The sequence below is a fragment of the Polypterus senegalus genome, chromosome 4 (genome assembly GCF_016835505.1).
Source record: "Polypterus senegalus isolate Bchr_013 chromosome 4, ASM1683550v1, whole genome shotgun sequence".
Taxonomy (NCBI): Eukaryota; Metazoa; Chordata; class Cladistia; order Polypteriformes; family Polypteridae; genus Polypterus; species Polypterus senegalus.
In genome coordinates, this window is record NC_053157.1 from 51,941,223 (window position 1) to 51,953,230 (window position 12,008).

Genomic DNA, 12,008 nt, shown 5'->3' on the forward strand with positions numbered 1-12,008 from the left:
AGTGGTGGGCCACAACTGGAGAACCTCAGATTATTTAGCAGCAGTCTGTGAAGCTGCACAAGTTAATCGACCTTCTGCTTGTTGAAGCATCGCACAAGTGCGAGTATCTTCTTCCTGCTAAGGTTTTCACTCCCTCATCTCTTTAACCCTTTAATCTTTAGTTTGACGTCTCTCTCAGTGAAGCACAATTTGAGAAGGTTCTCTCTTCATTTATGAGAGTGTGTTCTGGAAATTGAATATTTAACAAAATTTTAGTAAAAAATACATTTGTTTAGGAAGTTTTAAGTATTACATGTAGATTATGAAACTTCAGCAACGTAAGATTTCTTTTATTGGTACTGTTTGCTGCTGTCCAACAATGGTCACTATTGGGTTCAATTATATCAGAAACTTTTTTCTCTCCATTCTGCGTGAAAATATGAGATTCCATTTTTTTTTTTCAGCAATCACTACAAACTACATGTGACAAGTAAGATATAAAAAATATAAAAGTAAAGAATTCTTTTTGTTCTCCCTGTGTCTGCGTGGGTTTCCTCCCACTGTCCAAGGACATGCAGGTTGGTTTGCTTTGGCGTTGCTAAATTGGCCCTACTCTGTGCGTGTGTGAATGTGTGTGTTCACCCTGCAATGGACTGGCGCCCCGTTTCTGCCATGCACCTTTTGCTTGCTGGGGTAGGCTCCAGTCCCCTACAACCCTGTTCAGGATTTAGTGGGCTTTGACAAGGGTATGGTATGACATGATACTCCTTTAAGTGGATTTAATAGCTCTTTAAAAGTGCTTGCATTCAAATGTGTCCCACTATACAGTCCATTAGTATCTCTTTAGGTTGACGTCTGTGGCCAAAAAAGTAAGTTGACAACAATAAGTTGATGATCTCTTGACGATACAGTCATTTGATCAGTGATAAAAACTCCATATACAAAATTAGTATTTCGGGTACAGCTCTCTCCATATTAGGCCATCACCTTTGTTCTTATCCAGCCATTTGCCACAAAGAAAGATGGTAGTCACTCCGGTGGCTGTGTTGGTGATCTCAACTCGGTCAAGAAACCAACCGGGACTCAAGCTGCTGTTGTCATGCTCGATTTTCACTTTGTTGAGCTCCCCAAGGTCCAGCATCTCAATCTGGAAGCGATCGGTTTGCCCGCGCTCAAACAGGTTCCTGAACTTCTGTTTCAATGCCCTCTTGCCGGAGTCCCCATTGGAGCCGTGGATTGTGATAGAGACATTGGCATCCGTCCCAGCGCCCTTCACGTCTCCTGTGATCACAATAATTTCATACCTGACTGGCACCAAACTGCGTGCTTTGCTGGCAAAACTCTCCACTGCCTTTGTACACTCGAAGGTGAGGAAGTCATCTCGCTTTGATGACAGTGGAACTTTTGCATTGCACCGGAAAACATACCTATGGGGCAGACAAATGGCAGATTGTAAGATTTTATTTTACAAGAGCCTGGTTAAACACTTCTTAAGACCAAGCTTTAGAATTGTTTGCTATAAAATATTTGGCAGGATATGATAAATAAAATATACAAATATAAAATGACATCACAGTACAAATTAAAAATGACTGCACAGAAAGAAACACTGATGTTGTTGTTCTTAAAATGAAACATGTGAAGAATAACAGAACACATGAGAACATACGACTAAGCTGCTGTCCAAACACTAAGGAATTTGAGGATCACAGGCTGTCATGTTATATAAATGCATTGTCCAGATCTGCTCATCGCATATGCCAATTGCACAGTTTCAAAAATACGCGAGTGAATTATAAGCACTCTGCGTCCACTATGGTTTCCTTTTGCTTGCACTTACTTGTTTCCAAGCTCCTGTTCTGTGATTATAATCTCCTGCACGTGCCAGTATGCATCGTTTTTTGATGTAAATTTTCTACCCTCCTTTGGGCAGTGGCCAACACAGATGGTGGCAATGTCGCCAACATTTTTGGAAGAAAATTCAAATTTGTCAGTTGCTCCTCTATCAAAAAAAAAAAAAGACAAAAAAAAAAGTTTTCACTTTTGTTAGTCTAAATTCACTCTCGGAGAAACGAGAAGCTCTACATGTTATCCATTCAAAACAGATGAAGTACACTTTTTTTTGTCATTAACCCATGCTGAGGCAGCACCACCATGACCTGCATTACATGTTCTTTACTCCTGACGTACCCATCCATCCATCCATCCATCCATCCATCCATCATATGGTTCCTCCTTCTAGATAAAGCCTATCACAGCAGTTCATCTCTTCGGCCACCTCTCTGTGGTAATGTACCGCACTATAAGCCTGTTAGAATATTTAGGATTAAATTAAGACAGAATCACATACAATTTCCTGCTATGCCATTGGACTACTGGGCTTGATGCAGGGGGGATGCCAGTCCATCAAAGGGAGAATTCAAATGCACACCTACTGTAGGACAACCGAGACCGGACAGTGTGCTTTCAGACAGTGGGGAAAAATTACAGTGTCTTCTACAAATACCATAGAGAGAACTTGGCACTCAAGCAGGAATTGAACTACGGCTCAAATATTGTGAGGCAGCACCACAGTGACCTGCGCTACATGCCGTTTCCTCCTGACGTATCCATCCATTCATCCATCATACCGTTCCTGCTTCTACCCTAGAAGCATTGTGCACACCGTACTATTCACCTCTGGACAGCAAACCAGTCTACTAACGGTCACAATTACTGTATGCACATGGTCACATGATACTTGGCCAATTTTTTTAAATGCCTGTATTAGGGATTAGATTAGATAAACTTTGTTAAATCTAAGGGGAAATTCTGATGCATAAAGAAATAGAAACATAAAAAACAAAGTTAATACACTCACAGGACAAACAATACAATCAAAAAGATAAAACAATGAAATAATAATTAAATACAGTAAATTAATTTACATTGTGCAGAAATAGCAAAATGAACGTAAACAGTAAAAGCATTTAGTTTGGGACGTCAGGAGGAAGCACTGAATTGCCCGACTGCAGCAGGCAGAAAGGACCTGCAGAAGTGCTACTTATGAATGAGCCTGTGGCTGAAAGTTCGGGGTCTCCTTGAGGGGATTGTTCATGATGGCATCCAGTTTTGCCACAACAATAACTGAGTCCAGTATTAGCCATCTAATGGAGGAGGCTTTCCTGAAAAAGTGTATTCGGGCATTGATGTAGGAAGAATCCAGAGTAACTAGAGAAAACGGGATATTCAGAATATGCACAAAGGCAGTGAACTGAACAGGAGTCCAAAGAATGGCACCAGCATGCAGCCCTTAATCTCACAAAATGTTAAGTTTGAATAAGCAATGGGAGTTCTGAAACTTATGGGAAGGACGAAGGAGTCATAGTGGACTCATCACTGTCAACATCCAGACATTATACAGAAGCAATCAAGAAAGCTAATGGGATGTTAGGTTAAAAGCACAATGTGTGGAGTGCAAGTCAAGGGAGTCTAAGCTCTAGTTATATAACACACTGGTGAGACCTTATCTGGAGTATTGTGTTTAGTTTTAGTCTTCGAATCACAAAATGACATGGCAGCACTATAATAATAATAATAATATTACATTTTATTTATATAGGACCTTTCCAATGCTCAAGGCACTTACAGAATATAAGAAAGAATGGCAGGGTATACAGTATATAGCATTGTACAGACCAGATAAATAAATAAAGAAGATTAAGACAGTGAATTCAGAGAAAAAGCCTAACAGACAACATAATTGATGGTCTAGCACAGACACACACAGGTTACATGAGCATCTTGACAGAGAGGTAAACTGAAAGAAGGGTAGTAAAGTCAGGTAGAGCTAAACGCCTTCCTGAACAGATGAGTTTTGGTTTGTTTTTTAAAAGAATTCATGGAGTCAGCTGATCAAATTAATTTCGGTTGGTCATTCCAGAGCCTGGGCGCTATACAGAAGAAGGCCCTGCTGTCACCCATGGAGTGTAGATTAGTGTGGGGTGCAACAAGATTGCCAGAATAAGAGGATCTTAGTGGGCGGACAGGCACATAGTGATGAAGTAGGTCACTGATGTAGTTTGGTGCGAGGATATTTAAGGCTTTGTAGGTTATTAGTAGGATTTTATATTCGATTCTGTAAGACACAGGGAGCCAGTGAAGGTGGAGCAGGATGGGTGTTATGTGCTCGCTGCTGCTGGTTTGAGTAAGGACTCTTGCAGCTGAGTTTTGAATAAGCTGGAGCTGTGATATAAGATTACAAGGGGCCTGCCAGTAGGGAATTACAATAATAGTTGCGGGATGTGATAAAAGCATGGACAAGCTTCTCAAGGTTAGAAAATGAGAGGAAGGAGTGAACACGTGATATGTTATGGAGGTGAAAGTAAGAAAGTTTCTTAATGTGATTTATGTGGGTGGAATAAGAGAGGGAGGAATCAAAAATGACACCAAGATTCTTAGCAGTAGAGGCAGGTCTGATGAGATCACCGCCAAGATGGACTGGGAAGGAGCTCATTTTATTAAGTTGCATTTTAGTCCCAATTTGCAGGAGTTCAGTTTTGTTGCAATTTAATTTTAAAGAGTTCTGCTCCATGCAGGTTTTAATTTCACTGAGGCAAGTTGCGAGCTGAGAAAGTTCTGATGAAGTTCCACTTTTAACATTGAAGTAGAGTTGAGTATCATCTGCATAAAAATGATAACCCAGTCCAAAGCTACGAATAATATGGCAAAGGGGAAGCATATAAATACAGAAGAGAAGAAGGCCGAGGACAGAGCCCTGAGGATCTCCTTGTGTGACTGGCGCTGAGCTGGATCTGCTGTTGCCAAGACTAACAAACTCTTGCCTATCAGTCAGATAGGACTTGAACCACTGGAGGGCAGTGCCAGAGATAATCAGCATGTTCTCCATTCTGGACAGTAGAATGTCATGTCTGACAGTGTAAAATTCTGCACTGAGGTCTAACTGAATTAATATGCTGGTTTGTCCAGAGTCTGCTGCCGTAAACAAATCATTGAACTAGACAGTCCAGACAGACTAGACAGCACTAGACTGGTGACTGTGGGACTAAGAGAAGATGTGAGCTATGAGGAGAAACTGAACGATCTGAGCAGTTTAAACAAATGGAGCTTAAGAGGTGACATGATCGGGGATATGGTTAGAAACTGAAGACAGTCTGGGTGAACAGAATGGACACTCTTGTTGGACTTGTAATGTTCTTGTTTGTAATGTTCTAAAGGTATATTTTATTGTTATGTACTGTGCCATGGTACTTTTTTTTTAATACCAGCCATTCATTGCTCAATTCAAGTCAAGATCACAGGGGCCTAAACTAATCCAGCAGCATCAGGAGAGAGGCAGGAACTAACTTTGGATGAAACTCCAGTCAAATCACAGGGGAATCTCATTGTTAAAGTCAATAATTAACCTCACACGGAAATCGCTGACACCCAAGTCCTCAGAGAAAATCAGACACAAACAAACACTCAAAGTGCACATGAAATGGAACCTGCCCAGAACGGGAGTCCCGTCTATTTGAGCTGTAAGAGCAGCACGCCATTAGTATACCAAATAAAATTACATCCAGCAGAGACGACTAGTGTGAGTGTGTGAATGTGTGTGTGTCTGGGTTGGCTCTGTGACGGATTGCTGCCATGTCCAGGGCTTTTCCTGCCTTGTGCTCCATTCCTGTCTGTGACCTTGAACTGATGAAGTACAGTAGATTTTACAGTGTAATGTAATGACCAAATGGCTACAGCTGCTAATGTTGCAGGCCAATTTTACCTTAAAAATTTCTTCTTCTTTGATGAATTCTCCAGCACAAACTCTTTAGATCTGCACTTCTTCCCTTCAAATACAATAATAACATTTTCTTTGGTTTCTGCATCCTCTCTGTCACTGGTTAGTGTGACAATTTCATAACCTTAAATGAAAAAAAGGAAAATGATTCCTTCATGATCTAGCAAATGAAACATTCCTATAAGAAAACACCAAGTGAGAGCTGTTAGGGGCGTCTGATGACCAGGGCAGGCAATGTAGCTCAGTGGCTTTCACACATAACTTTGAACCCAAAGGGGGTCTGACCCTCAACCCCTCACTCACTATGTGGCTCACAGGAAATTACCTCACCTCCTTAAGTAAATTCATAAAGTATTTAGACCCTTTCATTTATTTCAATTTGTTTTTTCCTCACATCAAGCAACACTCAATGCACTACAATCTTATTCTTTCGGCTGTTCCCGTCAGGGGTCGCCACAGCGGATCATCTTCTTCCATATCTTTCTGTCCTCTGCATCTTGCTCTGTTACACCCATCAGCTGCATGTCCTCTCTCATCACATCCATAAACCTTCGCTTAGGCCTTCCTCTTTTCCTCTTCCCTGGCAGCTCTATCCGTAGCATCCTTATCCCAATATACCCAGCATCTCTCCTCTGCACATGTCCAAACCAACGCAATCTCTCCTCTCTGACTTTGTCTCCCAACCTTCTAACTTGAGCTGACCCTCTAATGTACTCATTTCTAATCCTAACCACCCTCGTCACGCCCAATGCAAATCTTAGCATCTTTAACTCTGCCACCTCCAGCTCTGTCTCCTGTGTTTTAGTTAGCGCCACCGTATCCAACCCATATAACATAGCTGGTCTAACTTTGTACCATTCATCAAACATCAAAGTGCGCACACCGATCTCGTAGGATCTGCAAAGCAGCTTTCGGTCAAGTGTCTATAGTTAACAGAGACTCTGATGTCACATTCCAACTTTTAGCACACTGTGCCCCCCGACTTTTTGCTGGTACTGCAACTGCATGCGTCACATTAATTTCTGAGGACCTGCTCAGAGGGCGCATCAAATGAACGCTGGAAATGCGTGGCAGCCATGATGAGGGCGCGTACGTGTTCTGAGCATGACGTATAAACGAGCCCTAAGACCTCTATCTCTGCTTTCCGGCTCTCCTGTCCTATTCAGGACCCCTCTGCCTTGCCGTTGTTGCTTCCACAGACTGATATTATGATGCAGTCACTGAGGCCTGTTATCCTCTCTCACACCACTCCCTGGATGAAAAAACTCTTCAATGAGACGGTTGATGTTGCCAGCCATTTGGTCAAACCTGAGCATCTTTTAGAGTGCAGACAAATGGATTTTCCTTAAGAAATGTAATTTGGTAGTCCTTTTGAATGTGATTACCCAATCGCTTTATATTTAAACAATAGAGTTTGCATAATCACATGAATCAAGGTCTTTAAAAGTATCAAACAGCGGACGGACAGTAAAATAAAGAACATTTGACAACAGGTGGTGTGCAGTGGAATTCCATTCACGGGATACTCACTTGTGCGGTCGTGAAGGTCCAAAATGTCATTGTTGGCACACGCCAGCTCCCTTATGACCTGGCCATCGTCCTCATCCTTTGCTAACCAACGATCACACTGGAAGCGGAACGTTTTATCCAGTGTTTCATCTTTTACTTCGATGAACTCCAAGTGCCAACCTGCCCCAACACCTGAATACGACACACAACAAGAAAACATTTGAAAACAGCATGAAAAGACATCCTGTCTAAGGACATCTACTAAATAAAGAACTATAATAAAAGAGTTCATTCTGAAGTCTGTTTTAAAGTGTATGTAGTTTAGTGAAGTAAAACATCTCAACACAGAGTTTCTTTTACCCTTTTTACCTTTTTTTTAGATAAGAGAGTGATGTGCCGAGTTTGGTGTTGCTGTATGGCTTGTGATCCCCCCTGAAGTGGTCCCAGTCACATGGCCTGCTTAACTAAACTTCATTATGTGGCTTTTGCATTATTGAATTGCCATAAATGAGCTCAAATATACATTTCTGAAAATGGATTCCTAGACTAGTCTAAGTGACAGGGCAGCACAGCAACTCAGAGGTCAACATGGCTGCCCCACAGCTGTGAGGATCTGACTTTGTGTGGGCTTCGTCCCTTCCCCTCATGCGTGTCCGAGTAAAAAATTGCAATTCAATTTTATTTTATTTACTATCTTAATCTGGGCAAATTTCTATGTGAAATACCATGGGGGCTCCTAAAGATACAAAATGGAAAGCAACCTTTTTTTTTAAGAAAGTAGCTTTGGACTCAACAGCTGAGAAAAATTCCTCCTCAAGGAGAGATGATGGACAAGATCCATATGTACACGTGCTAATTTTAGACGGTGAAATCTTAAACCAAATGTTTCTTTCGTGTCGGAAAGGGAGATAGGACAGAGATTTCAACAGCACGACCCAAACTGTCAGATTTGATTTTTTTTTCTAATGGAGAACGTTACATTTTACAAATAGGTCATAATAGATAAAAGCGTTTAATGAACATTTGATCTTGTATGAACTTTACATTTAACTTTCATATTATTATTATTGAAATGGAAGAAAATAAGCATGTAAAAGAAAGACACAAGGTTCCTCACTAGTCCAGCTTTCTGGTGCCCAGCATGTCTTCTGTGACGAGCCTTACCTTTATTGTCATGCCACACTCTGACCTTGGACAGGTCTCCCAGGCTTAGCATGTCTGAGAATCTGAAAACATCCATCTGGTCTCTTTCAAACTTATTGGTGTTATTGGATTCCTTTAATGCAATCGTTCCAGTGTCTCCATTCTCTCCAAACACAATGATAAAAACATTGGCATCAGTACCGGCTCCTACCGAAGAAACAGAAGAGGAAAATGAAAAGGTTCATAATGAACTCAGGGAGTCAACAATGGCTACTGTTTTAATCCACTTCTGCTACTTTACACACTGCAGCAATTTCATCACTTGGTATGAGCCATAAAGATATTGAAAAATGAAACCATGAAAGCTTAGATCAGTATAATCAGTGTGTGAGCTATTTATTGTTTGAATACCCAAAATATGGAAATATATAAAGTCCCCCTTCAGGGGCTGATTTGTTATAGGGACATTTCTGAGTATATTCAGTTCTGATAAATCGGAAACCACTACTTAAGTACTGTAAATTAAACACAAAAAGAACCATAAATATAACTCAGGTTTTCAGGTTCCTTTCTTTTGTACGTTTAGTAATAAAAACAAAAATTGCCACATGAATCAAAGTCAGCCTTCCTGATAACGCTTCCCTAAACCAGGAAGCGAGATCAACAACAGCCATTAATCACGAAAGTGGCAGTAGCGTTCAGTGTGCCTTGACAGTTCAGGGGATGTGGACGGTCAGCCTAATGTGCCCCGTGGAGCCGACTGTGGGACTCGGACAGATGAACGCCACCTCGCACATTCCACATGGCAGCCGAGCGTGTGGGCAGCGATGAACTTGAAGCAGAGGGTGGGCGTGCCATGTGGTGGTCAGCCAAAGGTCATCCCAGCCATATGATGGCTCATAATCTACTCATCAATGTACAAACCTGTCCATGCATCGTAATTGTGCTCGTTTTTTGGCTCTGTAAAGTGTGCAGTTATTTAGTCACCCACAGATTCCATTTTAAAATGACTTTTACTTCTCAACTGCTGGCATTTTTCTCTCTCACTCTCTTTGCTAATGCAGTAACAGAAAAACTGACAACCAGATGGCTTGAAGTTTAAAAATTTCACTGGGAAAATTACACTAATTTCTTCATGCGTGTCAGGAAAAATGCCCAAGAAATGCGAAAAAGTGTGACATTAACATTTACAGGGAGAACTGTGAAGAAACAAAGTAAACGCAACAGTCAAAGCAGCAGCTGGTGAAGGGTGTTGAATTTAACAGGGAAGGAAAAGTAACAAACTTACTGTATATTAGAGGCTTATGGCTGGATAAAATAACTGTACATTTTAGGGAAAAAGGCACTTCTATTACAAATGCTAGATATACAGACTGATATGCAGAGCACGTCATTATGCAAAGTGATTTCATACGCGGCACACAACAGAGAACATAATACCTCTGAAGAAGAGGCCCAATTTACTACTATGCTGCCACCGTTATTTTCATTCTTTCACTTATAAAAATTACCTCACACTCCAACACGCGCACACACACACACCCCTCCTCTAGTAGATTTTGCCAGCGGCCCGTTTCCTAGTAACCCAAAGCTTTGCACGCCACCCAAAACTCATTTATAGTCTCTGTGAAGTGGTGAATGTAAATTACAATATACTGCACTGCATAAGAAAATCACTGGCTAGCTAAACTAATGGCACTGCATCGCCTAATGAATGACAAAGAATAAAAGGTTTATATACGTGACAGAAAAAGAAGACTTCAGCTGGTGGGCCATCACAATCGTCTCACACTTAGAGAGGTCAAGCTTCTCTGACACACAGCTCTAAAGAAAATGTACGATCTTAAATAGAATTCCTCTTATTACTATCCATCCATTGTCCAACCTGCTATATCCTAACTACAGGGTCACAGGAGGTCTGCTGGGGCCAATCCCAGCCAACACAGAGAGTAAGGCAGGGTGCCAGCCCACCGCAGGACACACACACCCAGAACAATTTAGGCTCGCCAATTCACCTAACCTGCATGTCTTTGGACTGGAAACCAGAGAACCTGGGGAGAACATGCAAACACCACGCAGGGAGGACTCTGGAAGTGAACCCGGGTCTCCTAACTGCGAGGCGGCATCGCTACCACTGTGCCACTGTGCCGCCTTATCTAAAAGTGGAAAAATAAATAAAAACTGCAGTGCCAGATGAACATGGGATCTTACAAACAATATTCCCTCTAATTTTTTTTTTAACTGATGATCAGATATGAATAACACATGAGCTGGTGCTTACTGTTTAAGAACGATTTATTCAATCCCTAGGGGGTTCCCCACTTTGAATTTTGAGCTCCACGAAATACCCATCAACTGGCTCCAGTATGCGGGTGCATTACAATTAATGGAAGACAATGCCAGCTGTCTGGCATGAATGACATGATAAGAATTGCGCAGCAGCATGAAAAAAAACATGCTTGGCTGTCCTGACAAAATATTGCAGGGCACTCCTATTAAAGTATTAGGAGGTGGAAGTGTAATCAGCTTCTGCAGGGCCGTCAGTCTGAAGCTCATCATTGTATGGCCATGGTGGCCTCAACCTGATTGTGCAGAAGGATCTGCTTCTGCTATCCAAGACTCTGAGGGCTTTCTTATGTAATCCAGGACGCAGAGTTGGAGTATAAAAGCCCCTTTGGGACACACTGGCACTGAGTTTGGAACAGGGAGTTGGGAAACTGGCAATGGCTCAGATGGCAGGAGGAAGTAGAGGCCGTGGTGTGGAGAAGGAGTGTAAAGAGGTGGTGTATTGTACTTATTTGATCAGCCACCCCATGAAGTAGACAAGATCCTTTGGCCTTGGTAGGTCAGCGGGCAACAGGCTTTTGTTTCTTTTTATTGGTACTCTGGTTCCCCCTTGTTGTTTTTTTGGTTATACTTCACCTTTAATTAAACTCTTACTGGTTTTGTACTCTTGGCTTCTTCCACTTGTCTTTCGATTCATGAGTGTCCCTTACAGTCTAAAATTTGCTCCATCATTTCATGAGTAGAGCACAGAGGTGCACCTGTGGCCAGGTTACCACTAGAAAGGGAGAGCCTGGCGTTAGCAGTCAGTTAAACAGCAAGTGCATGAGGGGACACGGCAGCTGACGCGACCTCAGTTGATTTCCCACCATGGAGAGACGACTCATCCTGCTTTGTCTTTTGTTTAATCTCGGTGCTTAGTGGCTGCAAACAGTTTTTGAAAGGGCTGTGAAATCTCTTCACTTGAGAACAACAGTATAAGCACTCAATTCTTCAACCTTTTAACAATGTGAATTCTTAAAATTCTCTTTTTTTATGCTTTGTGTAAAACGTTTATCATAGTAGCTTTCTGAATTGTCAGTAAGATGTAAGCAAAATCTGAGCACATAGTCATTGTTGCCACCTGCCAACTTCTACTTACAGTGCATGTAGCGAGACTGAGACTGAGACAGACAATGTCATTGTTCTCTTCGGTGAGAGCTACTCACTGCCTCTGCCGGCTGCAGCTTCACAAACAGATTGCAAAACATGTTTAACAAAGGAGATACTCACAGTACAGTCCGTCCTCACCAACGGAGAAACGGCTGAAGAAAACGAG

General features: G+C 41.8%; 1 protein-coding gene across 1 annotated transcript in view; it reads right to left on the reverse strand.

Moving 5' to 3' along the window:
* Positions 1–568: 568 nt before the first annotated feature.
* LOC120527337 (lipoxygenase homology domain-containing protein 1-like) overlaps positions 569–12,008 on the reverse strand; it is a 247,802-nt gene continuing 236,362 nt past the window's right edge. Inside the window, exons 42-46 of the mRNA XM_039750623.1 lie at positions 8,429–8,614; positions 7,286–7,456; positions 5,741–5,879; positions 1,820–1,981; positions 569–1,406 (exon numbers count right to left, since the gene is read on the reverse strand). Of these exons, the coding sequence (XP_039606557.1) occupies positions 926–1,406; positions 1,820–1,981; positions 5,741–5,879; positions 7,286–7,456; positions 8,429–8,614 (1,139 nt within the window). The 3' untranslated portion in view covers positions 569–925. The remainder of the gene's footprint in view (positions 1,407–1,819; positions 1,982–5,740; positions 5,880–7,285; positions 7,457–8,428; positions 8,615–12,008) is intronic.